The sequence below is a fragment of the Podarcis gaigeae genome (genome assembly GCF_964106915.1).
Source record: "Podarcis gaigeae genome assembly, chromosome: 3".
Taxonomy (NCBI): Eukaryota; Metazoa; Chordata; class Lepidosauria; order Squamata; family Lacertidae; genus Podarcis; species Podarcis gaigeae.
In genome coordinates this window covers 105077582-105105523 of record NC_139680.1, presented here as the reverse complement: position 1 = coordinate 105105523, position 27942 = coordinate 105077582, and the positions used below count along the sequence as shown (strand labels likewise).

General features: G+C 42.4%; 1 protein-coding gene across 3 annotated transcripts in view; it reads right to left on the bottom strand.

Annotated features, from left to right (window-relative positions):
* Window positions 1–3734: 3734 nt before the first annotated feature.
* The window catches only part of NPHP1 (nephrocystin 1), a 37619-nt gene continuing 13411 nt past the window's right edge, over window positions 3735–27942 (bottom strand). For all 3 annotated transcript variants that reach the window (XM_083733337.1, XM_083733338.1, XM_083733339.1), the window contains exons 14-20: window positions 26541–26623; window positions 11747–11823; window positions 11099–11198; window positions 10135–10247; window positions 6645–6718; window positions 5381–5425; window positions 3735–4233 (exon numbers count right to left, since the gene is read on the bottom strand). In XM_083733337.1, coding sequence (XP_083589463.1) covers window positions 3955–4233; window positions 5381–5425; window positions 6645–6718; window positions 10135–10247; window positions 11099–11198; window positions 11747–11823; window positions 26541–26623 — 771 coding nt within the window. In that variant the 3' untranslated portion in view covers window positions 3735–3954. The remainder of the gene's footprint in view (window positions 4234–5380; window positions 5426–6644; window positions 6719–10134; window positions 10248–11098; window positions 11199–11746; window positions 11824–26540; window positions 26624–27942) is intronic.

Sequence of the window (27942 nt, the reverse complement as noted above, 5' to 3'; positions counted from 1 at the left end):
ACCGCAGAACTTCAGTTCTAGTTGTGGATATTTTTGGATCAGCCCTGAGTGCTCACTGGAAAGACAGATCGTGAAGCTGAAGCTCCAATACTTTGGCCACTTCATGAGAAGAGAAGACTCCCTGGAAAAGACCCTGATGCTGGGAAAGATGGAGGGCACAAGGAGAAGGAGACGACAGAGGACGAGATGGTTGGACAGTGTTCTCGAAGTTACCAGCATAAGTTTGACCAAACTGCGGAAGGCAGTGGAAGACAGGAGTGCCTAGCGTGCTCTGGTCCATGGGGTCACGAAGAGTCAGACACAACTAAACGACAACAATTTTTGGTGTGGGTTGAAGAGAGCGCGGCAGAGAAGGTGTTTAAAGGGTTCTTAGAGAGTTCTCCCCACTTTATGCAATTTCACTTATGCGCACAGGGGTGCAGAACAGTGGGGTTTGTGTGTGCCTGTACCTTACAATGTGAGCTGCCTTAGAAAGAGCTCCCCGGATATTGTTGGCATCAATCACATTGAAATGAGTGAGGCTTGAGCCTTCCAAGGGGCATGGAGATTGGGCTGATAATTCACAATGCAATTATTTTTAGATGCTTCCTTAATGAGCCCAAAACAGGAATCTGACCATGGCACCTAAGCGGAGACGAAACTAGTTCAGCAAGGCCAACCAGCAATAAGTCTTTTTGTTGGATGTGTTCCCAGTCAATTAACAACAGGACAATGGAGTTCTTCAGAAAGGCACGTCAGTGTTGCCCTTAAATTGTTTAGAAAATGCGCTGCTGTTATGTTAATGAAAGGCTTGACTCATCCCCAAACGTTAAATATATGTCTTCCTCTTTCCACACCAGGGTGTGTAAAGCTTGTGCGGATAGGATTACAATCCTCAAGGCTATAAATTTCCCTATTAGTTTGGGGGCGCTTCACACATATTTTCCCCACAGGGTGCTGTGGGGGGTGGAGAGTGGGCTCACTGAATATTCTGGGTGTGCATTTGGCTCTACAACAGGCATAGGCAAACTCCGGCCCTCCAAATGTTTGGGACTACAATTCCCATCACCCCTGACCACTGGTCCTGTTAGCTAGGGATGATGGGAATTGTAGTCCCAAACATCTGGAAGGCCGGAGTTTGCCTATGCCTGATCTACAAGAAGAGCTTTTAGTCTCTGGTACACAAAGCAAAATGGATACTCGTTCAGTGCTCATGCCTGATGGGTGTAATAAAAGAAAACCATGCGTTCTCTGCCTTAGAAAAAGGATACCCAAAGTGATGGGCCACAGCATGTTTAAAACAACAAAACTTCATGAGAAAAATATAATTGTTTAAAGGACAGGTGCAGCCAAATTTTAAATACCTGTGTTGTTATTGCTGTCTGGCCATGGGCTGTCACCACTCATTGCAGTAGTAAATAAGGAGCTGAACCTGTTGGCCTGGAAAGGAGACAATCAGAGGAGGTGCTGACACTCCATTCTCCTTATTTTTTTAAATCAAAAATATATACCATATATCCTAAGGGACACGGGTGGCGCTGTGGTCTAAACCACTGAGCCTAGGGCCTGCCGATAGGAAGGTCAGCGGTTCGAATCCCCACAATGGGGTGAGCTCTTGTTGCTTAGTTCCAGCTCTTGCCAACCTAGCAGTTTGAAAGCACGTCAAACTGCAAATAGATAAATAGGTACTGCTCCGGGGGGAAGGTAAACGGCGTTTCCGTGCACTGCTCTGGTTCGCCAGAAGCGGCTTAGTCATGCTGGCCACATGACCCGGAAGCTGTACGCCGGCTCCCTTGGCCAGTAAAGCGAGATGAGCACTGCAACCCCAGAGTCAGTAACGGAAATAAACCACACATTTGATTTTTATTGTTATTAAGGACTGTAGCCAATGTCAGTCCTACTCAGAGTAGACCTACTGCACACAAGTAACTTAGGTTCATTAATTTCAGTGGGTCTCCTCTGAATATAGCATAGTTGGATACAACTCTTAAGGACTATAAACCCCTTCACTGTAGTCTTTGCTGTTTTTGTCACTGCTTGGAATAATGCTTGCTGAGTGGTAATTGCCATGGGTGGTAGTAGTAATAGTAGTAGTAGTAGTAATTCCTTATTTATACCCCACCCATATGGCTGGGTTTCCTCAGCCACTCTGGGCGGCCTCCAACAAAAGATTAAAAATACATTAAAACATCAGTCAAGGACTCTCCAGCTCTCTCCCCCACCATTTCTGGGTTTGAAATGAATTATTTCCTGGTGCCACATGTAAACACAAGTCAATTGCACATAAATAAGGGGACACACACACACCTGCACAGTGGTGCCTCGCAAGACGAAATTAATTCGTTCCGCAAGTTTTTTCTTCTTGCGAGTTTTTCGTCTTGCGAAGCACGGTTTCCCATAGGAATGCATTGAAAATCAATCAATGTGTTCCTATGGAGACCGTCTGGGGACAGAGGGGAAGCGCCGCGCGCCTTCCCCTCTGTCCCCGGACCTGTTTTAAAGCAAGGGAAGGGGCAGCGGGGAGAATCGCTTCTCCCCGTTGCCGCGCCTTGGTTGACGCGCACCTTCCCCTCTGTCCCCAGAGATTGCGGGGCTGGCAACCGGGAGAAGCGATCTTCTCCCCGTTGCCGCCCCTTGCTTCAAAAGAGGTCCGGGGACAGCGGGGAAGACGCACTGCGCTTCCCCGCTATCCCCGGAGCTTGCGGGGCAAGCATCGTTTTGCGAAGCAAGCCCATAGGGAAATGCATCTTGCGAAGCGGCTAAGAAAACGAAAAACTCCTTCGTCTAGCGAGTTTTTCGTCTTCCGAGGCGTTTGTCTTGCGGGGTACCACTGTATAAATCTCTCTCTCCAGTCTGAAAAGCTGCCTCAGCATTTCTGTTCACATTGGTGAAGTTGTATGTTTGATGACACCAAAAACAGGATCACATGATCATAGAATTGGAAGGGATCCTGAGGGTCATCTCATCCAACCCCCTGCAAGGCAGGAATCTTTTGCCCAACATGGGGCTCAAACCCACAACCCTGAGATTAAAAGTCTCATGCTCTTACCGATGAAGCTATCCCAGAACTGATCAAGTTAGTACACCCAAGATAGAGAACTCATGTGCAGCAACAGTATTTCTTAGCCATGTTTGTTCCTAGCAGGATAAACCAACAACAGCAGGAATATCGGTTGTGGGATACTGGAGCATGGCAGGATTCCACACTGTGCTCCCATTCACATACACTCCCTTGTAGCATCAGTGTTAGAAATCAACTGGTCCATTATCTTCCGTCCGATACTCAACTCAGAGCCACAGTAAAGATCCCATAAGGTGACTGCATATTGAAAACTTGGTAAATGCTGACATTTGCCAGTAACTCTTACCCAATTTTGAAGGGCAGTGGGAAATTTCAGTAGATTTCAAGAATAACCATGAGGCCTTGGCAGGTGGCCAAATATCATATTCAGTTCCACCAGTTACTAGTAAATGCTGGCATGACGTTCACCCAGCTGTGTTGGTATACGTTCAAAGCAAAACTCACGATAGAATCGATGCTTACATTTACATCAAGATGAAATGGGACTGGGTTTTTTCAGATTTACAAGTTAGAATTTTATGACATTTTCTGCTTTTCTTGTAAAATATCAAAGATTAGTAGTAACATTCCGCAAGTAAGTACAATACAGCAACATTTGCTGTTACACAAACTCCAGAACGAACAATAGGATTCATTGTCCTGAGGAAACCCAGTAAAAAACGATACAGAAAAGTTTTATCAAAGTTAAAAAAATATATGTTTACAGACTTTATTTTTTCTTTTAAAAAAACACCAAAGTAGCCAAAGCCAACATATCTGAATAAAAAAAGGTAGAATACTAATACAATGTATTTATAAAAATGATATACAAATATAAAAAAATGACTTTTTTGGCCAGAACATCAACTATGTTTAATTGATTTGCCTTGGCATGGAGATTGGAAGAGGTCCATTCATACTAAAGGATTATTCTTCCTAGCCTCTCCAAGGAAATCATATGCTATTTCTGCGACATCAAAGGCTTTGTGAAGGCCTTCTGACGACAGCAGAGACGACAGAGCGCCATCCCTTTCTCGGTTTTTCTTCAAGAAGTCGGCAATCATCCGCCAGCGAGTGCCTTCAGATTCTTCTTCTGCCCACTTGTACTCTGGGAGGAGCACAGACTGAAGAAGGGGGAAGACAGAATCGTGGTACACCAGGACGAATACAGACTTCAAAAATTCCCGATCTCTCTAAAGAGGAGGAGGAAATAAATGAAACGTGTTACTATTTGACGGCTTCCTTAAATCAGATTCATTTTCTTGCGCTGGAATTGCCACAAGTCACCTCACGTTGATGCAGCCTTGTCTGTCCCCCTCTCCCACCAATCACGTTGTAACTGTTGAAAGACAGATAGATTTATAAAAGCCATCAGTAAAATGGAAAACCAATTCTTTAAAGCACCAGCAAAGCCAACTAAAAACAGCTAAACAGAGAAAGATAAATGAGTGCTCCTTAAACCTAGCCTTCAGATAAGCTGTTGTGATGTCAAAGTGCTTCACCTTGAACCCTCACTGCGCCGCAACAGTTGACAGCCGCTGCATGCAAATTTGCTCCTTCAATTTTAAACTGAGGCTCTAGGGTTGATAGATGCATCAGATTTGAATGGCCAGCTTGATCTCACCTTGTGAGCCACTAAGAAACAAACTCAGGCTCGGGCCACAGCTACTGCCTTATCCTGTGCACAGCAGACAGAGTTGGGGCGCAACACTTTGCTTGGCACAAAATCCAATGAGAAAGATCGTTGTTGTTGTTGTTGTTGTTGTTGTTGTTGTTGTTGTTGTTAGTCGTTGTCATGCCTGACTCTTTGTGACCCATGGACCAGAGTACGCCAAGCACTCCTGTCTTCCACTGCCTCCCGCAGTTTGGTCATACTCATGCTGGTAGCTTCGAGAACACTGTCCAAACATCTCGTCCTCTACTGTCCCCTTCTCCTTGTGCCCTCCATCTTTCCCAACATCAGGGTCTTTTCCAGGGAGTCTTCTCTTCTCGTGAGGTGGCCAAAGTATTGGAGCCTCAGCTTCAGGAGCTGTCCTTCCAGTGAGAACTCAGGGCTGATTTCCTTCAGAATGGATATGTTTGATCTTCTTGCAGTCCATGGGACTATCAAGAGTCTCCTCCAGCACCATAATTCAAAAGCATCAATTCTTTGGCGATCAGCCTTCTTTATGGTCCAGCTCTCACTTCCATACATCACTACTGAGAAAACCATAGCTTTAACTATACAGACCTTTGCTGGCAAGGTGATTTCTCTGTTTTTTAGGATGCTGTCTAGGTTCAATATATAATTATGCATAAAACCTATTTTGTGTGCAGAAGAAAGTGATTTTATTTCCTTACCTTCTCAGATCTCTTCAGCGTGCTTTCCTTCTCTGCCCAGGCACTCTAAATGAATGAATGAATGAATGAATAACTCTGAGGCTCTGCACAAAGTTTTGAGACACTTCGTATGCAAGCAAAGAGTGGCAGAATAAAAGGATTGTGGAGAGAGATGCACATGAAAAAATCATTATGAATCACAACCGCTCAGAGATGGAAGCTATGCCTTGGAGCTGCCTTTGCGACTTTCCTTTGAAAATCTCCAAGGAAGGAGGAGAATGAGTGGTTTCTGTCCAACTGAACACTTCTTAAAGTGGAGGGGGGTGTTGAGGGTGAGTTTCAATGTATAACCCAAGTCAAAGTTGGGGGCAGGTTAAACCCAATTGGTTGGATTCAAACTCAATTATCCTTCAAGCAAACCCAGTGAAATGCATGGGATTTGCATTAGACATGACAAAGTTATGTCCCACTGATTCCAGTGGTTCTTCTGCTCTAAGGATAATAGAGTCTGAACCAAACCTTTGGCATCATATAGAAAGCCTCCTTCTATCAATAGTAGAGGGTTGATCCAGTAGCGGCTTCTCAGTAGCAGAAGAAGCCATTTTTGTTGACTTCCCCTCCCTCTGTAGCCCCACCATCTTTCTAGAAGATTTTCCAGTCCTCTAAAGCAGATTTTGGGAGAGTGCTGGAAGCTGTAGGGGGAAGAAGGGAATCAGCAGAAGTGACCTCCCTTTCGTCCAGCAGCAGCAAAGTCTGGATCTAAGCCATTTATCCTTTTCTTTTTGGTTATTCTAATGCGGGGACCAGGCTGGAGACCCCTTTTCTAACACATTTTTTAAAATATATATCTGAATACCACTAAATCTGTTCCCTTAATCTGTTTCCCGCCCCCACGAAGCTAAACAGGATCTGGCCTTCTAGCTTTTCCCCAGAGGATTCGTAATCATGTTAGATGACCAGAGATGTTGGCAGAAATCACTCCTTCCATTATGACTGTAGGAAAGTCAAACTTCTCTGAATTTTTCTTTCAACACACCACCACACCCTTCTGCTGCATTCCAGCCCTTCCTCAGCCACCTCTTTCCAAAGACTTTGGGCATTTCACTTCTATTTCTGTTTGCTTTGCTTTCAGCACATTATTGACCTAAGCTTAGCATCATCAGAGCAGCTGTTTAAAACAACAGTGGGATCGAGGAGTGCAAAAGCGTTCAATCCTCCCATGCCGGAAAGAAAGAGGCTTTCAAAGCTGTCCTTTTGGATTAGTGATGCAATACGTTTCACGCACCCTGAGCGCGTCCATGAGATCAGGCTGCTCCATGAGTTTGGGGAAAGTTGCCAAAACTGGATTGCCAATCAAATCTGCAAAGGAGATTGAAAAGGTGTTTGTTATTTGGGAAAGCTTTAGCAGCATTTTATGCGAGGAAGAAACAATTCACGGGAGAATGTGAACGGCAGCTTTGGCCTTTCATGATTCTGAACATCCACTGAAGACAGTTTTTAGAACACAAACACACACACACACACACACACAAATGCTGGCTAGAATGTGGAGAAACAGGGAGAATGTGGTTGAGCTGCCCACAAAAATAATATCCTGGGGTGGGGAATAGCCAAAGCAGTATTTTAAATCACAAAGACTGGATTACCTGTAGCCAGTGGAAAAAAAGACAGTCACAGAACCAAGAAATTACACAAAACAAAAGAAATTGCCATGAAAATCCCTGAAATGAGAAGTAATTGACTATAGAATTAAATTAAATAACAAAAATTAAAAAAATTAAGGAAAAATTAACCTAGAATTAAACAAAGACTTAACGAGATGCCGGCTACAAAACTCGTTTCACTGAACTAATCAGTTTCCTCAGAAGGAAATAAAGAAATTATAGACCTAAATTATTTTGAAGTGATATCAAACAAACACAATGACAAGTTTTAAACACAGCCCTATTTAAGAGAACAAAGCAGTAGTAATAAGAAATTGAGGACTCGGTTGTAAAAACTCTAGTATTGCTTTTACAAAAAGGTTTTAAGAAGAACTTAAAAAGGAATATGAGATAAGCTGTTTAGGTTTCAAACAAACTCAAAAACAGGGCAGAAACTCAAAAACAGGGCTGAAGCGCTCCTGACTGCTGATGTTAAAGACTGATATAGGGTGTTTCCAATTGCAGGTTTTTATACTGTAAGGTGAATTTTTTTTAAAGGGACAGACCATCTAGTTCAAAAAAAAGGGCGGGATTGCTAAGGTTTGTAAGGAATAAAAAGAATAATATTAAATAGAGTTGTAAGAAATTATAAGAAGGAACTAAAGTCAATATAAGAATTGAGACCTGATGGAATTTTGTGGATTACCTGTAGCGGCAGAACGCACTTCTACAATATTTAATTTAGATTATAAGCTTCTGCAAAGAGCCATGTTTTATTTATGGCAGCCTGTAAGTTCTATGGTCATGAGTAGAGCTCATTGTTTGTATGTATGTATGTATGTATGTATGTATGTATGTATGTATGAAAGTTTATTTAGGTTGCTTGCTTCTAAAAATCCCCTAAGTATGATATGAGGACAACAGCCATGCGCTCTTGTATCACTCCTGTGTCTGGTAGAAACAATTGGGATGGGTTACCATTTCTGAATGTTGGGGGGGGGGGGTTAAGAGTGTCATGTATCAATTCTATGTGCATCTCCCCTTCCTGAGATACAAAAGAGTCTTTTATTCAAAAACTTATACTCCTGTACAAAATGTAAAGCTGTGAACTGGCTGGCCCCCATATTGTGAACTGGCCCTCCAACACTGGCAGTTGAAAGGTTAAAGTGGGTCAGAATCATTGCAAATAACAGCCATGTAAAAGCATTCCGTTCATTTTGAAATGCTGGTTTCCACTTGTATGTGCGTCATAATTTTTTTTAAGTTGAGGTAGCTTTAATCTGTTTTAGTATTTTAACTTTTGTGTGTATTAAAGCAAGCTTGAGATTTTTTTCTAGCTTTTATTGTTTTATTACTTTGTAAACCACTTGGAGGGTTGTTGTTTTTTAACAATCCATCAGTATATAAGTTATATGAAATAAATAAATACACTTCCGAGTTCGGCGTGATGTGTGTGTGCACGGTCACGCAAATATCAGATGCTCCTAAAACGGTTGTTGCCTATACCAGATGCTGTGAGCTACACAATATGTGGTATAAACTGGGAAAGAGTGCAAATATTGTCAAGAGCTTTTAAGCAGGCATTTTAAGTTGCTGGTTTTCTACGCAAAGGTTCCAACCGCAGGAAATTTACACTTAAGAACTGCAACCAATTAGGTATTTTACACTTCCAAGCACTGACAAAGAACCAGACAGGATGGGACCAATCTCTGCTCATCCATGAATTTGATGGATTTTCTAAAACCAGTTTTCAGAAAGCATTTTCTCAGAGCCTTGTTTCCCCACCAGACACTGATCCACCACTTCCTTTCGTTCAGGGAAGACACCCTCTCCACCAAAACCTGGCTGTCACTGTGTGAGGAGTTCAGTGCGCATTCCAGAAGCCACCAAATCCTGTCATAAACCCGGACTGATTTCCACCCCAACACCTAGCACTCCTTTGTCACAACATAGGTGACACTGGCACAGCAAGTAGTATGCATGTTACAATAGGAAGAATGGAGTCGTAAGATGCAAAAGTGCAAAAACACAACTCTGGAGGAAGCCTGTTCTCCCTGAGCAGAAACAAACATGTTTCTTTGACAAACAGGAGGTAGGTTAAGGAGGGAAAATAAATGTTTTTGAGGTAGGCCATGCATTCCCTTGTCTCAGGACTTTTAACTACACCTTTCTTAATGGGTTGAATTATAAAAAGCAAAAAAAATAATAAGTTCCACATTATTCTTTAAATGAGGACTCCTGTTAAGATTTAAAACATGAAGTTTACACAATACCTTTTTAAAAAAAAACAGGGAAAGATCAAGGCACAATCAGAAATCCATACCATAATCACATGATTCCATGGAAGATGCACTGCTAATTTCCAGTAGAAACATTTGTTATAGCTGCATCCTTAATTCACTTCACTAGAAATGTATTTGTAAGACAGTGGCTCAGTTGTGGATGTGATGCTAAGCCAAACCGTGGCTAAGTGTGCAGGTACTTGTCATAAAAACTGCAGTCACTTTGCTCCTCTGGTTAACACGCTACTCTGGGCTGGGCCCTGGTTTGGCTTAGTGTTATGTCACACATGGTTTGGCTTGTGGTTTGTCACACTCCAGGCAATCTGAACGGTAAGCCAAGAACAAACCTTGCCTAAATCTTGTGGTTTTCTGGTGTGTGACAAACCACAAGCCTAGGTTCAGACATAGCACTAAACCAAACCAGGAAATGTGGCAGCGGCTGGGCTAGGAGAACAAAGAGCCATAATTCTTCGTGTGAATACCTGTATCCTCGTGTGTTCATGCTTGGCCATGGTTTCGCTGAGTATCATGCATGAACCTGGCCAGTGTTTCTCAGCCAGTCTGGGTATATTTAAACAGCATGGGAATGGCATTGTTCTGTCAGCAGCAGTTAAAGCACATCCCTGCACATTAAGTCAACATGTCCCTGACAATGCATTCATTTACATGAACTGCTGGACCAGGGGGTTTTTGGAGGGGGGTGGCACTGGTGGAGCAGACTATGCCAAACTGAAGTTGGCCCTCTCCTGCTTTACGGAAGAAGAAATTACTTGACAGCTCTCTCACACACATGGCAAGCACAGAAAGCAGCTGCTGCTTTTTCGACCCAAACATTACCAGACTTCCTTACCTGCATTTTGCATGTTTGGTCTGTCCCGGAGGAGCACATCACCAAGAATCTGACGATAAAATAATAAAAGGTGTATATAGCTCATGCTGCCAATTAATACTTCTGGTAGCAGACTGTTGTTGTTTTTTAAAAAAGTAAATAAAAACAAGGTTGTCAGTAAAAATTACTCCTGAAATATTTTAGCACATCTTAACATGCAAGATTTCTGAAGGCAGTAGTATTAAGATGGACTTTATTCTGACCAACTGTGAACTACCGCTTTAATCTTCTTGGATATTAAGCAATTCACACATTAAATTGCAGTTTTGTGACTCAAGCCCTAACCACCATATTCTCTGTTTCTAGGGTATATTACACAACATACTAAAAGGTCCAACACTTTAAGGGGCATTAATTTTACCTTCTATACTTTTTTCTTTTGTGTAAAATTAATTTGGGTCAACTATGTTCCTAGGCAGGCACCATTAAGTAAAAAAAATCAGATTTCTATTTTCAAATTTTCTTTGAAGAGGCTTTTCCTATGCTCTCCCATCGGGACAGGGTGGAGGGAAGAAATCCTTGCATTTTCTAAAGAAACATTAAAATCTGCAAACCGGGGGCACTTTTCATTTGATTGAAATGTTTCCATATTGCACTATGTTACTTCAAACTACAATTTACTATCTCCTCTTTTATTTCACCATTTGGGATACACTGTTCTTTCTCCTCCGGTGCCTTGCATTAGATAGTTGACATGCAATAGTATTTAGAAAGGCTGGCAGCTGACATGCATTAGTCTTTAATATTTGATAGATGATAGAAGCCTGTCACATTCATAACAGAGCTTTACTGCAAGTTTGGACCTAATTTTTTTTTAATTATACAGCAAAAACACTTGTTTCATGTATGAGAGAAAGTTACACCTCAACGAAAGCTACACAACAATGTAAGCATCATAAGAAAACTGCCAACTTTGCTCACTTACTTCAATATTGCTCTGGAGTTGGTGCTTAATGACCTCAGTTTCACTAGAAGTTGAGGCTGCTTCCTCAGTGTTATCATGTTATGGAAAACACTGCCACTGGCTTTAGTAAAAAGATATAAAGCAGAGAATCAAACATTATCAGTACTTGGGTTACTTTTAAATGTTCTCAAATACGTAATTCATTCATTCTGCTTCCAGCACTTTTTCCATCTGTTTATCTCTACCTGTTCTCATTCTGATCTCTGTGGCTCACTTTAATGAGTAGGACCAAATCAGAAACATTAAGTCATACTTTTCACCCTCCCCTTTGCAGTTAAGATTCTAATTATTCCAACACCCATCACACTTCTTCCTTTAAAAAAAAATATGTCTTAAAACCCTCCTTTTCCTCTTTGGCTTAGACAGCCATGTTTCCATCTGGCAATCAGAGTTTCCACAGGCACACAATGGCACTTTTAACACTGCTTATTTATAATTCCTTTCCTTAGATTGGCATGGACGTGCCTGTTTCGTTTGTGTTTCAAACTTGTGCAGTGCTTATGCAACATCATGCGTTTCATAAATAAATAATAAAATAACGGAGGATTTCTGGCAACAGGGCATACAAAATAGTTTTCAGTTTCAGATAAGGGACAAGATAAGCTCTACCTCTTCTCAAAATCGACGGGTCTACTTCAACGCCCTTTTCGTAGGGAGTCCCACCATTCAAAAGCAGCTCATACGTTCTGAAAAATACACAAAACACAGACACCTGCATTCTTTTCTGACATGGGTGAAAAATGAAAGTAAAGAAATATGTGCCTTTTCCTGAAGCTACAAAAGGTATTTTGTGCAAATCACCCGTTTTCGTATTTTGCCTTTTCTGAACGAAGGCAACAACAAAATACCTAGTGCAAAAAAAAAAATCTTAACAGCTCGATTTGATATGCATCCATTGAAGGTTCCATAAAAATATGTCTTCCCTAAATAGCGCAGAGTTCTCTTTTTATAAGCCTTTAGAAATTCTTCACCTTGCGAATCTGTACTTTGTAAAGCAGTATGGCCACCAGTGGCATGACCCTCCTGTCAGTTGTAAAAATGGGTCAGATAGAGAGACAGATAGAGATATATATCACCTTTTGTACCAAAAGTGTGCACAAACCCACTCAAAATAGGCATTGTGAACTTTCTGATAATATATGGAAACTAATTACTGGATGCTGTCCTATGAAAGATGACCCAATAAAAGACCATCAAACCAGGCAATCCCAGAGGTTGATAGGTATATTAACCTATAAAAACAGCATCCAATACATCATTTTCACATGTTATTTGGCAGTTTATGAATCCCACCTGTGTGAGTAAAGGTAAAGGTAAAGGTACCCCTGCCCATATGGGCCAGTCGTGTCTGACTCTGGGGTTGCGCGCCCATCTCACTCAAGAGGCCAGGGGCCAGCGCTGTCCGAAGACACGTCCGGGTCATGTGGCAAGCGTGACGAAGCTGCATCTGGCGAGCCAGCGCAGCACACGGAAACGCCATTTACCTTCCCGCTAGTAAGCAGTCCCTATTTATCTACTTGCACCCGGGGGTGCTTTCAAACTGCTAGGTTGGCAGGCAAATCCTAATAATTTGGGGTGAATTCCTTCCCCTTTTAAAACAAAATATTTTTACTATCCATACCACTGCAAGGTTGCAATGATTGAGAATGCTGCTTAAGACCCACTCACCACAACTTGCTTTTGCTCAACAGAACGCTTTGCTTTTATACATTACAATTGCTCGCTCCGGGTGTATCACAAGCCACTCTGGAAATATTCATATATTTCAAAAGTAGTTCATGAAGGGTTATCATTTGGGAAACCAGAGTGGATAAAAATCAATGGTTAAAAAAAAAAAATACAATAAATCGGATTTTTAAAATTTAAATTGGATTTTTTTTATTTAAATTGGATTTTTAAAATAAAATGCTTTTGGAGGAAAAATCTTTCTAAAGATAGTTTTCTATTTAAGTTACATTATAGTCCAAAAGCTATTCCATCAGGAAATAAGGATTTGTTTTAAGTTTTTCATGTGTGCTAAAACTCAGTCTAAGTTTTTGATTTTTTAAAAAACTGTTTAACCACATCGGTTAACAAGCATGGATACATGTGCTATAATGTTATTGTTTTAGTTAAATAAATTGTTTAAATTGTTTTTAAGAAAAGTACAACAGAAAAGTTGTCCAAATATAAACAGTTAACATATTAAACCTCACAATAATGTCATGTATCTGTTCATGTATTTCTAATAGTATAACCAAATCAGTCATTTTTGATATAACTGAAAAAAACTACTCTAAATATTTATCATTCCAAAAATGAAACCTTCATCTGGTTGTAAATATTAAGATTATACCAGCAAGAATGAGTGTTTCTGTTAAAAGAAATGATTTAAATCAAGTCTTACTGACTAGTGATTTAAATCGTGATTTAAATCGATTTAATTTAAATCAAATCCACCCTGTGGGAAACTAAAAGTTTTGGGCATGCAGACACTTGTACAATTCTCTGGGTTGTGGCTCTCAAGTTATCATCGGGTAAATTACCTGAAAAGCTTCTCTGGGGTCAAAGATACACACTGGGCGCATTCACAAATGTCATTTAAGGCAGGAACCACTGGTGCTAAATTTACTGTTTTGAATTCCGTCCTGACCTGTTCACCTCTGGTGCTGTTGTACAATTCACTTCTCCACGCGGAAGTGACTCATGTGCTCCCTCCTCTTGGTTTTTCATCCAAACTGCACAGAATGCCCAGAATCGACCCTGTGCCGATTTTGTATCTTTCCGGTGATCACATAATTACAGATAAAAGGCAGTCAAATTATGACAAAGGAATCCTTTAGCTTTGAGTTTCTAGATATGGATGAACAGAACATCCTAAAGACACACTGGGCTGGCTTCCAAGTTCAGAAGCATCGTATGGACACTCAGCCAAGGCCCCTCCAATTTAGAATAGTTTGAGATGTTGCTCTCAAAGTCAGAAATTAATTCTAACACTCTTTTAGTACTGGAGACTGGTTCCTGTAATGTTAATACCAAGTCGTCTGCAAATGCTTTCAATTTATATTGTTTCACTCCGACCTCGATTCCTTGGACCAACCGGTCCTTTCTAATCATGTTTAGCAACACCTCCAGAACTGAGATGAACAATAGGGGGGATAGGGGGCACCCCTGACGTGTCCCTTTTTCAATTTTAAACTCCTCTGTCACCACATTGTTTACTATCAATTTAGCTTTTTGTTCTGTATAGATTGCTTCTATACCATTTTCAAACCCCCGCCCCACTCCCATCCCTTCCAAATTTTTCTTCATGAACATCCAAGAAATATTATCAAAGGCCTTCTCTGCATCAATAAAAATTAAGGCCGCTCTAGTGTTAAGATTTGTTTGTAGAAGTTCCAAAATGTCAATAATGTTTCTTGTGTTGTCAAACAAATGCCTACCAGGGAGAAAGCCAGCCTGGTCCTTATGGATCACTTCATTTAATACTTTTTAAAATCTACTTGCCAGAATATCTGCAAAAATTTTGTAATCCACGTTTAGGAGTGAGATGGGGCGGTAATTCTTAAGTTGAGTCTTTTCAGTTTCTAGTTTAGGTATCAATGTGATGAAAGCTTCTTTCCACGTTTCCGGTGCCTTCCTTCCCTCCATAATCTGGTTGCAAACCTCCATCAAGGGTTGTATCAAATAATCCTTTAAAACTTTATAATATTTGGAGGTTAGACCATCAGGGCCTGGAGACTTGCCCAATTGAAGATTCTGAATGGCACTTTCAATTTCTTGCTGTGTGATGTTACAATTCAGGTTTGTTCTCATTTCCAGGGGTATTTTTTGTAGTCCATTAGTTTTAAGAAATTGATCCACCTCGGAAGCTTTTTGCGGCCCTTGTGAGTAGAGTTCTTTGAAATATCTCTGGAAACACTTTCTAATTTCCTCGGGTTTCTGAACCATTCTCCCTTCAATCTCTAGATTTGTAACTGTGTTAAGCTTTTGTCTCTTTTTCAACTGCCAGGCTAGCAGTTTCCCACACTTATTCGCTGATTCAAAGGATCTTTGTTTCATTTGTTTAATTTTCCATTCCACCTCTTGATTTATCAATTTCGAGTATTGCGCCTGGAAAAATTTCACTTCTCTTAGCACATCCTTCGACTTAGGCCTAGATCTTAATTTTTTCTCTCCTTCTCTTATTTTCTCCAATATCTTCTCCTTCTTTTCATTCCAGAGCCTTTTCTTAATCGTGTTTTGTTGTATTAGAAACCCTCTCATAACTGCCTTGCTTGCGTCCCAGATTATTCTTTTTTCCACGGTGGTATTCAAATTTATCTCAAAATAGTCCTTTAAAGTTTTTTGGGCCTTCTTAACAATCTCCTGATCTCTTAATATAGTGTCATTCATTTTCCATCTGAAGGATCCGGTTGTATTTAGTCTCAGTTCCACTTTCAAAGCATTATGGTCGGAGCAGGTTTTTGGGCAGATTTCCACTTTTCTAGTCTTAGGTGCCAGTCCTCTAGTTGTCCATATTTGGTCGATTCGTGTCCATGTCAGATGAGCTTCAGAAAAGAAAGTCCCTTCTTTCCCTAAAGGGTTCTTAACCCTCCATATGTTGATTAAGTCCATATTGTCAGTCATTTCAAAAAAGGTTTTAGGTAGTCTGCCATCTTTCGATATGTTGGCACTTTGTGACTTATCCATGTTTACAGACACAACCCCATTCATATCACCCAACATAATGATGTTATTATAGTCCAAGTAATCCAGCATAGTCTCATGCAGCTTCCTGAAAAATTCCGATTTTCCCTCATTTGGAGCATATATTCCTAATATCAAAAATTTTTCTCCTTGTGTCTGTATTTCAATCGCCAAAGTTCGGCCATGTTCATCTTTAAATAAGAATTTCGGTGACAGGCTCTCCTTTGCATATATCACCACTCCTCTTTTCTTAACTTTATCCGAAGAAATAAATTCTTGGCCTAGTCTTTTATTAATTAGCACTTTTCTGTGGAGCCTTGTCACATGTGTTTCTTGTAGGCAGATGACATCCAATTGTTCCTTTTTCAAAATGTGAAAAACTTTCCTTCTTTTTTCCGGGGAATTTCCGCCATTTATGTTCCAACTGAGAAGCTGCAGAGACATCCTGATTCAATTGACGGGTCCTACAATGGGGTGTCTAAGTTTCCCTCCGATCCCGGAGGAGGTAGTGCTGGTCCAGATCCAGGTGGTATGACTCTTGAGGGTGGTCCCGGTGGTGGTGGAGGCCAAGAAGCTGCAGCTCCTTTTTGCAGGTCCTCCTCGTGGTCGTGTAGGAACTTCTGCTGGTCTTCAGGTGATTTAATTTTTATTTTCCTTCCTTTGTAAGTAAATGAAAGTCCTTGTGGAAACTCCCACCTATAAGGAATTCCGTTGTGTCTCAACAGTTTAGTCAGGTCTATATAGGTAGTCCTAAGTTCCAAGAGATATTTGGGTATATCTCTGTAAATTTCAGCCCTTTTGCCTTCTATCTCCAAAGATTTCTTGAAATGTAGGCCTAATATCTTATCCCTCTCTTCTCTTGATCTCAGAATAACTAAGCAGTCTCCGGACTTGTCTTTCTTTACAGATTTTCCCAGTCTAAAGGCTGTCACAATTTTAAAGTCCTTTTCTTCCTCAATTCCCCAGAATTTGGAGAACAAAAGTGTCAAAAATCCCTCTAGGTTGTCTTTCTCCAGTTCCGGGATAGCCCTTATCCTGAGGTTGCTTTCTTTACTTTTCAATTCAACCAATGACAGGTAGGCTTGTTGTTCCCCTACCTGTCTTTTCAGAGGCCTTACTTCCCCTTTAACTTCATCAACCTTTATATTCGCCTGTTCTGCTTTTTGGTTGGCTTCCACAGCTAATTTGTAGTTTTCAGCCGTAGCTCCTTGCAGTTTTTCAATCGCCTGGGTGTGCTGCGAAACCTGTTCAGTTAATCTGCCAATAGAGGATGTAGCTTGGTCAATTTTTGATGTTTGATTGTCCACTTTTTGATTTAAAACTGCCAGTTGTTCCAAAATTTGTTTCAAAACTGTTTCCGATCCTCCAGTTGCCATATCTTCTGTAGCAGGCTGTACAAATTCCACCTCCTGTGCTGTCAGCACAGTTGGGACGGATGATCTACGATGATGAGTTAAAGTTGTTTGCGTAAGTTGCCCAGATTTTTTCTCTTTTTCTTTGTCTTTAGCTTTAGCTGCTCTTGTTCTCCCTGAGCCGCTCATTCCACACCTGCCTCTGTTCAAGGTCAAATGATCTTTTGTCCCATGAGAAAGACGAGTCCAAAGTATAAACAATTAAACCACAAAGAATTTCAATAAAGTTCAATTCCCAGGCCACTATACTTCCACAATCCTCTAGGGGGAGTATTTCAAAATTTCAAAGAAGGAAGGAACTATTTTCTGCCATTGAAGTTCCTATATTCCCCATGTTAAATTTTTGTAATTCCAATGCACAAAAGGAAGGTTTCCAAAGCTTCCAGTTTCTTAAACTCCAGCCACAAGGTGTCAAAGGAGGTCTCAGCAACAATGTTAAACGTTAATATCTCAGTCCATGCAACAGTTTAAGTCTCTGCTACAATGTCGTCAGTTTGACAGCAGTTTGACAGTTCTCTTCTATACACTGGCAGCCCGATGACGGGGTTACCCCTTTTAATTCCGTTTAGCTCAAAAATAGGGGAACAGTTCCAAAAGGCAAAAGTCCATAAATTTCACAATTCTTTCCCTTTTCTCCTCAAAGATACACAGTCTATCAATGCACTCTTTCTTCCACTTTTACAGTCCCTTTTAAATACTTCAGCTCGCTTCAGAGCCCTTGCTTTGGTCTAATTAGCAGAGTCGGGAGGCGGACTTCCTGTTACTCGCCTCCCGTTTTCAGCCGAATTTCTCCAATTTGGTTAAAGATTTAAACCCTTTACTCACAGGTATGTTGCTCCAATTTTCGATGTTTTCAAGAAGAAAGGTCGGCGCTCAGCAGCAGCAGCAGCGCGGCTTTGCATCCACGAAAAGAGCGATAAACTCACAGCGCCGCTCCCCCTTTCACGTTCCGGAGCCTCTTACGAGGCTCCTTCTCCGCTTCTGGGGGGGCTCAAGGCGCCCGCCGAGTCCCACGGCCGCAGGCTCGCTCTGCCTGCGGTTTTTCTTGATGGGTCCCCGCTTTGCCGTAGCGGACGACCCTTTTTCGCGGAGCCCCTCTTCACAGCGCGAAGAGGACCGCCATTGCTGTTTCGCGCCGCCTCCGGAAGCCATACATCCCTTTATTTCTCATCGCTCAATGACTTGCAGTTGAATGTGTGAACAGACTGTACTGAAGAGTGTCGGGTTTGAGGCAACAGGAAAGTTCTGAATGTGACATTAGATCTGTGATGGCTCATTCACACATGCAAATCATTACTTGTCTCTGTATAAATCAGATGATGAACATGCATGCTTGAATTTGCAAATCAGAGATATTTCACCCGTTTGCACCACTTATTTGCCTGTATTTACAAATGCAATAGTGATGTATGGAAGTGAGAGCTGGACCATAAAGAAGGCTGATCACTGAAGAATTGATGCTTTTGAATTATGGTGTTGGAGGAGACTCTTGAGAGTCCCATCGAATGCAAGAAGATCAAACCTATCCATTCTGAAGGAAATCAGCCCTGAGTGCTCACTGGAAGGACAGCTCCTGAAGCTGAGGCTCCAATACTTTGGCCACCTCACGAGAAGAGAAGACTCCCTGGAAAAGACCCTGATGTTGGGAAAGATGGAGGGCACAAGGAGAAGGAGATGACAGAGGACGAGATGGTTGGATAGTGTTCTCAAAGCTACCAGCATGAGTTTGACCAAACTGCGGGAGGCAGTGGAAGACAGGAGGGCCTGGCGTGCTCTGGTCCATAGGGTCACGAAGAGTCGGACATGACTAAATGACTAAACAATAACAACAACAAATGCAAAAATGAGCCCGATGCCTGCCAAAACATTATTTAACTTGGTCCTTAAAACAGAGTATGTACCACTTTTCTGGGCTTTGTCGTGTATCCTACAGTAGATACTGGGCTATAAAGTGGAGGTCTCCTTCAAATTAAGCTGCCAGCACAAAATGGTCCTTGCTTAACTTTTAGCCTTTGCCCCTACAGGATGGTTGATTTGGGCTTGTTTTTCTCCCTGACTTCCTGATGTTTTTGTATTATCTGCTGCTTCCTGTTTCTATTTTAATATTTTACTTGCGGCTTTTATTGAATTGTTGACATAAGCTGCCTTGGATGCTTCTATGACTCTTAGAAGACATCTGAAGGCAGCCCTGTATATGGAAGTTTTTAATGTTTGATGTTTTACTGTGTTTTTATATTTTGCTGGAAGCCTCCCAGAGTGGCTGGGGCAACCCAGTGAGATGGGCTGCATATTATTAATACAAGGGGAAAGGGACAGGGAGGGAAGAAGAAATAAAAATCAAAGCTCAGGGACATGTTTCTAAACAGTTGTTCTATAATGACCAGATGGTGCACAGTTCAAGGGCAGGAGGAATAGGCTGGTATAGTAGCTATAAAACTGAACTTTTGTTTGTTGTTTAGTCGTTTAGTCGTGTCCAACTCTTCGTGACCCCATGGACTAGAGAAGAAGAAGAAGAGTTTGGATTTGATATCCCGCCTTTCACTCCCTTTAAGGAGTCTCAAAGCGGCTCACATTCTCCTTTCCCTTCCTCCCCCACAACAAACACTCTGTGAGGTGAGTGGGGCTGAGAGACTTCAAAGAAGTGTGACTGGCCCAGGGTCACTCAGCAGCTGCATGTGGAGGAGCGGAGACACGAACCCGGTTCCCCAGATTACGAGACTACCGCTCTTAACCACTACACCATACTGGCACTCCTGTCTTCCACTGCCTCCCGCAGTTTGGTCAAACACATGCTGGTAGCTTCGAGAACACTATCCAACCATCTCGTCCTCTGTCGTCCCCTTCTCTTTGTGCCCTCCATCTTTCCCAACATCAGGGTCTTTTCCAGGGAGTCTTCTCTTCTCGTGAGGTGGCCAAAGTATTGGAGCCTCAGCTTCAGGATCTGTCCTTCCAGTGAGCACTCAGGGCTGATGTCCTTAAGAATGGAGAGGTTTGATCTTCTTGCAGTCCATGGGACTCTCAAGAGTCTCCTCCAGCACCATAATTCAAAAGCATCAATTCTTCAGTGATCAGCCTTCTTTATGGTCCAGCTCTCACTTCCAACCATCACTACTGGGAAAACCATAGCTTTAACTATATGGACCTTTGTTGGCAAGGTGATGTCTCTGCTCTTTAAGATGCTGTCTAGGTTTGTCATCGCCTTTCTCCCAAGTAGCAGGCGTCTTTTAATTTCGCAGCTGCTGTCACCATCTGCAGTGATCATGGAGCCCAAGAAAGTAAAATCTCTCACTGTCTCCATTTCTTCCCCTTCTGTTTGCCAGGAGGTGATGGGACCAGTGGCCATGATCTTCGTTTTTTTGATGTTGAGCTTCAAACCATATTTTGTCCTCTCCTCTTTCACCCTCATTAAATGTTCTTTAATTCCTCCTCACTTTCTGCCATCAATGTTGTGTCATCTGCGTATCTGAGGTTGTTGATATTTCTTCCTGCAATCTTAATTCCGGCTAGGGATTCATCCAATTTAGGACAATAATATAAGTGCTCAAATCTCTGTTCAGTTGCAAAGCATGGTGAGTGAACTTGAACCACTCACTATTTATCAGGCTGTCCTACTTCACGGGGTTGTTGTGAGGACATTGCCCTCATGTCCTTGGAGGAAGGGTGGAAATAAAAATATAAACGACAACAGCTCAATATCAATTAATCTCCCTCTGGATAGAATGAGATATTTTTAAAACTTTTCATCATTTGGCCAGGCAGCACCTTATAATTTGCGTTGTTTCAATTTGGCTACTGTTCTCGTCAGAAGAATTCATTGATTCAACTTGATTTCCTGTCTGGAAGTGACTGACATGAATTACATGCTTTGTGGAAATTCCTGTACTGGTATACTGGTTCCCTAAGCCTTAGTGATGAATGCAAATGAAACATCTTGCCCATCCTCTCTGTTCCTGCCAACTTTCAACAGGGGATTTGAGAGAAGCCACAATGTGAAAATGGGTGTTCACCTCTCTGTGTGCCAGTCATCACACACAGTAGCTGCAACTTGGTAATCTGGCCGCAAGTGTAGCTTCATAAGCACATCATATCATTTCAGCGGAAACGATAACAAACTTGGAATTCAGAGAAAGAGGAGTTCAGCAATACAAAAATGTTTTATATTCCAGTTCTGCCCTCTCCTCTAAAGGGCTATTGATTCTGGCTGCAGGTTTCTTATTGTTGTAGCAGAAATTACCCAAGATACACAAAGAGCAATAATACGACTAACACATTTGCAAAGCTAAGCTGGGTCCAGTAGGGTTTCAAACTGGATGAGGGACTGCATGTTGAGATTCCTGAATTGCCAGGGGTTGGACCAGATTCTATAAGTAACGATGATGCCACTGGTGAATTATAAGAGATATGTATCCAATATTCTAAAAACAAGACTTTTTTTCTACCATATATTGGGTTCTTTCCCCATTATTGTGCAGCCCTACATTTCATTTTGTAGGTAACAATGCTGCCTACTGAAGACTGAGATTGTGGGTTTTTTGATACAGTACATATTGTTTTGCATGTGACTCAAAAAGTGGGATTTCATTGCAGCACAGAGCTGGGACTTCAGTTGCAAGCCTCATTTGTCATGGGTCCAATGTGGGCAAGGCCTAACCTCAGCTCCCCACCTGTGGTAAAGGTCTCCACACACCATGAAAAATAGACACACACCCCATTTATATTACATAGATTATTGCTTATTAAGTGCCATTAGGTAAGGTAAAGGTAAAGGGACCCCTGACCAGTCGTCCAGTCATAACCAACTCTGAGATTGCAGCGCTCATCTCGCTTTATTGGCCGAGGAAGCCGTCGTACAGCTTCCGGGTCATGTGGCCAGCATGACTAAGCCGCTTCTGGCGAACCAGAGAAGCACACGGAAACGCCATTTACCTTCCTGCCAGAGTGGTACCTATTTATCTACTTGCACTTTAACGTGCTTTCGAACTGCTAGGTTGGCAGGAGCTGGGACTGAGCAACAGGAGCTCACCCCATCGCGGGGATTCAAACCGCCGACCTTCTGATCGGCAAGTCCTAGGCTCTGTGATTTAACCCACAGTGCCACCCGCGCCCCTTGCTTACTAAGTACCAGGTGACTATATGTACTCCCGTCCTGTACCACTAGTGGAATTTCCACACAATGGATATGGGTAGTCTTGCTTTGTGGGGCAATCTTGTTTTGGGAGACAAGTGCATTGAATTATGATTCTTAAGTGCTGCACAAACACTCCAGCTCTTGGGAGGAAAACCGGAAGAAAATGACGATGCTATGAAGGGGAGGTGTGGGGAGGGATGTGTCGCCCACTCCTCACAATTCAAGGCACAGATAGTGTCCAGTTATATGAGCCCAAGACAGCTGCAGAGCACAATGCCATCACAACAGCCTTCTACTGTTGTGCTTGCTAGGATAAGAATCACATTCTGCCCCCCTCCCCCTCATTACACAACACAGTGCAACCAGCTTGGGGGAAAGGCAATCTCTGCCATAGGATTATGATCCTCAGGGAAAATGTCCAAACTGTAAAATGCGTAAAGCTGCACATAAAAAACCGTGTAGAAAGGACTCTCAGGAACAGCCTTCCTTGCAGGGAAGGGGTGGTCTTCCAGGGCAAGAGGCTGGGGGAAGAATGGGAAACTCCCAGGTGAGAGCTGGGAGCGCTAACCTTTTTCTGTCGGGGACAAAAGTTAAGATATACCTGGAGGAAGGACTTTGCATTCTTCTATCTCTTTCTTTTTGTTGTTGCTGTTTTGTTTTTGTTTAGATTGGTTTGTTTTCTATTGTGTTATGAAAAGTCTTAATAAAATTTCATAGATGGCTCAATGGCTTGGTATAAGGCAGCTTCCAAAAAAAAAAAAAAGGAGCAGCCTTCCTTGTGAAGCTGGAAAACGGTAAATATTTTAAAGCAATTAAATAATTATAATAACTGTATTAAGCATAAAATACAGGGGGGGGCACGCCATCAGATTATTTTAGTCCCTTTGCCAAAGCTAAAGAAAGCTTTATTCAGGACTGTGGAAATGATACTAGAAAGGACGGCTAAAACAGTCATAAAGGAAGTCCACAAGCAAGTTGTTGTTTTTTTAAAGAAAAGAAAATCTGGGCCCACTTCAAGTTTTGAAAATAAACCAAGCACATTTTAAAATCATTTAGGGGGTGAGACTTGTTTAACAAGCTTAGCAGTCTTGGGGCAAGTTAACAGGCTGCATACACATCACATGACATCGAGTTTCAGTATTCACCCAGGCTATGAGACACCCAGGCTATGTAGTACAAGCCTAGCAATGAGTCAGCCTTGGGACAGTATCCAAACCCAGCTCAAGGATCTGTGGTATGATCAGAAATGTTCCTCTCAAGGACAGCCTCTGTGAGCCGAGCCCCTGGAATGCAGAAATGGCAAGAATGCTTGGGTGGCAAAAGACGTTAATTAGCATTAGTCAGTTTTGGTCCTGCCTTGCCTTGCATAGAAAAGGGTTTTCTTTTCTAGGTGGCATATGTAATGGTATATTAAGTAAACATCACTAAAGCTGGCCTTAATGAACTTTGGAGGAAGAAAGAGATGAATGTGTAAATTTGTAACTTTCAAGCCTGTGCTCCTATCACACTTACTTAGGAGTCCCATTGAACCCAGTGGGAGATTTGAGTACAGGTTTCAGCAAGGGATGGGGAATCTGCAGCCAGTGTTCGAAACTCCCATTGTTCTAGGCGCATTTTGCAAGCAGGGAATTTCATTAGCATGAGCAGTTTCTGATCTCTGGGCACAGAACTGCGCCTAAGATTTCAGATTAAAACTGCAGAGTGGAAGGAAAGGAGAACCTTTTTCTGCCTCCCCACTTCCAGCTACTCTGAAGACTGGAGAAGAAACTCTTTTAAGAATATTAGAGAGGTGGGCAGGGGAAGGACTGGACCCTGTGAAAAATGAACATAATATTTTAGTTACAGATAGGTAGCCGTGTTGGTCTGCCATAGTCAAAACAAAAAAAATTCCTTCCAGTAGCACCTTAAAGACCAACTAAGTCAGTTCTTGGTATGAGCTTTCGTGTGCATGCACACTTCTTCAGATACACTGAAACAGAAGTTTCCAGACCCTTCTATATAGTGAGAAGGTGGGGAGGGGTATTACTCAGAAGGCTGGTGGGAATGGGTGATTGGCAGATAGCTGTGATGAGCCTGTTGACGACTCTTAACGACTGCAATGGGTCTTACAGGAAGAAGCGCTTCTTCCTGTAAGACCCATTGCAGTCGTTAAGAGTCGTCAACAGGCTCATCACAGCTATCTGCCAATCACCCATTCCCACCAGCCTTCTGAGTAATACCCCTCCCCACCTTCTCACTATATAGAAGGGTCTGGAAACTTCTGTTTCAGTGTATCTGAAGAAGTGTGCATGCACACAAAAGCTCATACCAAGAACTGACTTAGTTGGTCTTTAAGGTGCTACTGGAAGGAATTTTTTTTATAATATTTTAGGTGCAGTTCACTCATTTTCAGCTTTGTATTCTTGTTATAAAAAGTGCACCGAGACATTCCATTGTTGTGCCCACAACCTAGGTTTAAGGGGCCATTTAACTCCTAGCTTTATCTGTTTCTAACACTGTCTTGTAGTCTTCTAACTGTTAAGACTACAATTCCCATCATCTCCAACCATTGGCCACACTTTCTTGGACTGATAGGAGCTGAATGACATCTGGAGGGCCACAGGTTCCCCCTCCTTAGTTGAAGATGCAACAGATAGTCAGTTGAGAGCATTAGCCAAGGCGTTGAGTAAATTTCACTGATATTGTGATCCTGATGTAGAGCCAAGTTGCCTGTTGCAATTCAGATTTCCTCTTGCTAGAATTCCCACCCCCCCCATGGCAAAAAAAAATTGTTTCTGTTGGCAAAGAATGTGAAATCTGGAAAATGTTGCAGATGCATTTGCAATTATGTGCTTCTGATATAAAGCAATGTAGTATTATTGTGAAATGAATACTGTTAAACTGAATCGTTATCTGCTATACTTAGTTCCTTTAAGCTTTAGCTTTATGGGGAAGTATTGGCAGGCACTAGGGAAATAGCAGCAGGATAGGAGTGAGAGCCAGGAGATACGTCACCATGGCCAGCATCCAGAGAGCCCCAATGTGGGAGCAGAAAACACTTCCAATTGTGTGTTTGGGAGTTGACCATCCTCCAGTTTCATCTGTTCCACCAATACATCATTTACAGCTCTCCCTGGAGTGGCTCAGGACAGGGGGAGGGGGGAGAGAAAGGGGAATGGTGGCCTGCGGTGGGAAAAGGGCTGTTTTGGAAAAGCATTTCTCTCATCCTCAGTTCCCTGTATGTTAAACAGGAGCAACTGCAAACTAGCATTCAGGATTGGTGTGTGGACCGCCATAATAAAGAATATGAATTCGAAATGCTTAGGAGGTGAAGCAGCTGCCATACAACTTTGAGGGGGGGAAACCTGGCAATGCAACTTAATATTTTAAATGCTCCCCCAAAAGTCAAGGTAGGTAGCAAAGTTCTAAATGCCAACACAGGAAGCAAATGCATCCTCAGGTAGAACTGGATATGTCTCTTGTCTGAAACCCTGGAAAGCTGCTCCCAATCTGTATAGGCAACACTGGTCTAGATAGAAAAATTGCCTAACTTGCTACAGGACAACTTCCTAAACTGAAAAAGGCTGCCATATTTTAACAGCAATCGTTTGGTGGCACAGCCATCTTCAGTATTTGGGGGCCCTTGAGTAATAGACAAGCAGCGACCCACCAAAGCATGAAAACTAAGAGCACACTCAAAAAGTCTTCTCTGCCAGGTGACCCATATGAAGCAAGCCACATGCCAATCTCTGTTTTTAAAAAACCTCTCCTACCAACTCTCAGCAGTTTAACTAATGGGCAACTTCATTATTCCCCTGCTGCATCTTAGTTACACAGGGCTAGTTAAGATGAAATGACCACAAGCCTTTGTCTGACGGTTACAGCAATCTTCCAAATAGCTCCTCAGCCTACCTTGTGGCAGCATCACCTCTGGCAGATAATGGTTAGAGTGTCAGGCTAGGGCCTGGGTTCAAATCCCAACTCAGCCATGAAGCTCACTGGGTGACCTTGAGCCAGTCACTCTCTCTCAGCATAACTCAACTGACAGGGTTGTTGTGAGGATCAAATATGTGAGAAGGGGGAAGACCTATGTATGCCACATTGAGCTCTTTGGAGGAAGGAGGGATATAAATGCAATAAACACATAATAAACCAACCCTGTGGATTTGATGTATCTTTATATATCTCACCTCCCCAAATCACAAAGGAAACTTACTTGGAGGAAACTGGAAGTCCGCTTGAGTCAAAAAGTTTTAGAAATGCCCAGCCACAGCTTAGTTCTCCTCTCTCACCTGTTGACTAGAAAATAAGGTGGATGAAACTAATTATCCAGGTTGCTAAAATGTAAAAGTGTTGGACATAATCAGCCCTTGGGTCCATCTGCTCCACCCTTCCCACGTCATCAGTGTTAGGTGTGCAGCTGAAGCAGCAATGGCAGGCTCTCCTTCCTTCCCCCTGCCATCACCCTAGGAATAATCAATGCCTGCCACTCAAAGCTAGGTGGGTTTGATTGTACCAATAAATGCAGCTAAAGGAATGGAATTGGTTTAGTAGTTGCAGCTATCGGCAAGGCAATCAAGCTTGCATACACAGATAGCCCTGTTTTGTATTTTCTTCATGCAATCCTCAGGGACTGGTCATCTCTACAATAATAGAGCACTGGGTTCAGTGCATAGCTGTCAACTTTTCCCCTTTCTTGTGAGGAATCCTATTCGGAATAAGCGAATTCCCCTAAAAAAAAGGGAAACGTTGACAGCTATGGTTCAGTGGCTAACCAGAGAGAAACAAGGCCATCCAATAAAAGCAAATGTTGGGGAAATTCAGGACAGACAAAACAAAGTGCTACTTCACACAGTACACAGTTAAAATATGTTGCAATGGCCATCAAGGTGGATGGTTTTTAAAGAGGACTAGACAAATTCATGGAGGATGAGGCTATCAATGGATACCGGTTATGATGACAATAGGACAGTTGGAGGCAGTCTGCCTCAGGATACCAGTTTGTGGGAACAGCAAATGCAGAGAGCACTACTGCACTCCAGTCCTGCTTGTGGGCAGAGGTGAAGGAAGGGGGTGCGGTGGGGGTGGTTCACCCTGGGTGTCACCCCTGAAGGGTGTGACAAAATGCCGGGCGGTACTCACCACGGAGCCTGCAGCATGCCCGAGCCACACATCTGCTTGCTGCCTCCCCACCCCACCCCCCAGCTGTAGGGCAGCTGAATGGGAGAAGGCAGGCAGACTCCAGAGGCCCCACGGTGTGCCCCATCCTTATGGGTGGCTTGCATCACCCCAGGCACCTGAGCGGCTTCCTCTGTCACTGCTTGTGGGCTTCCCACAGGTACCTAGTGAGCTACTTTAAGAACAAGATGCTGGACTCAATGTGCATTTGGCCCAGTGCAGCAGGGCTGCTCTTATGTTCTTAATGTGCGTGCCCTTCAATATTTCATGAGCAACCCCAAAAAGGAAGGTAAAGAAATATAGGCTGGTAGTCTGCACATCACTTTCACTTTTGTCTTATCAAATAAATTTGATTTATTAACCTTAACCTCAAGTATACACAGCTTAACAATCAGCCAGCCCAATCACCAAGCAGGAGAATGGCAATTCATACTAATAAA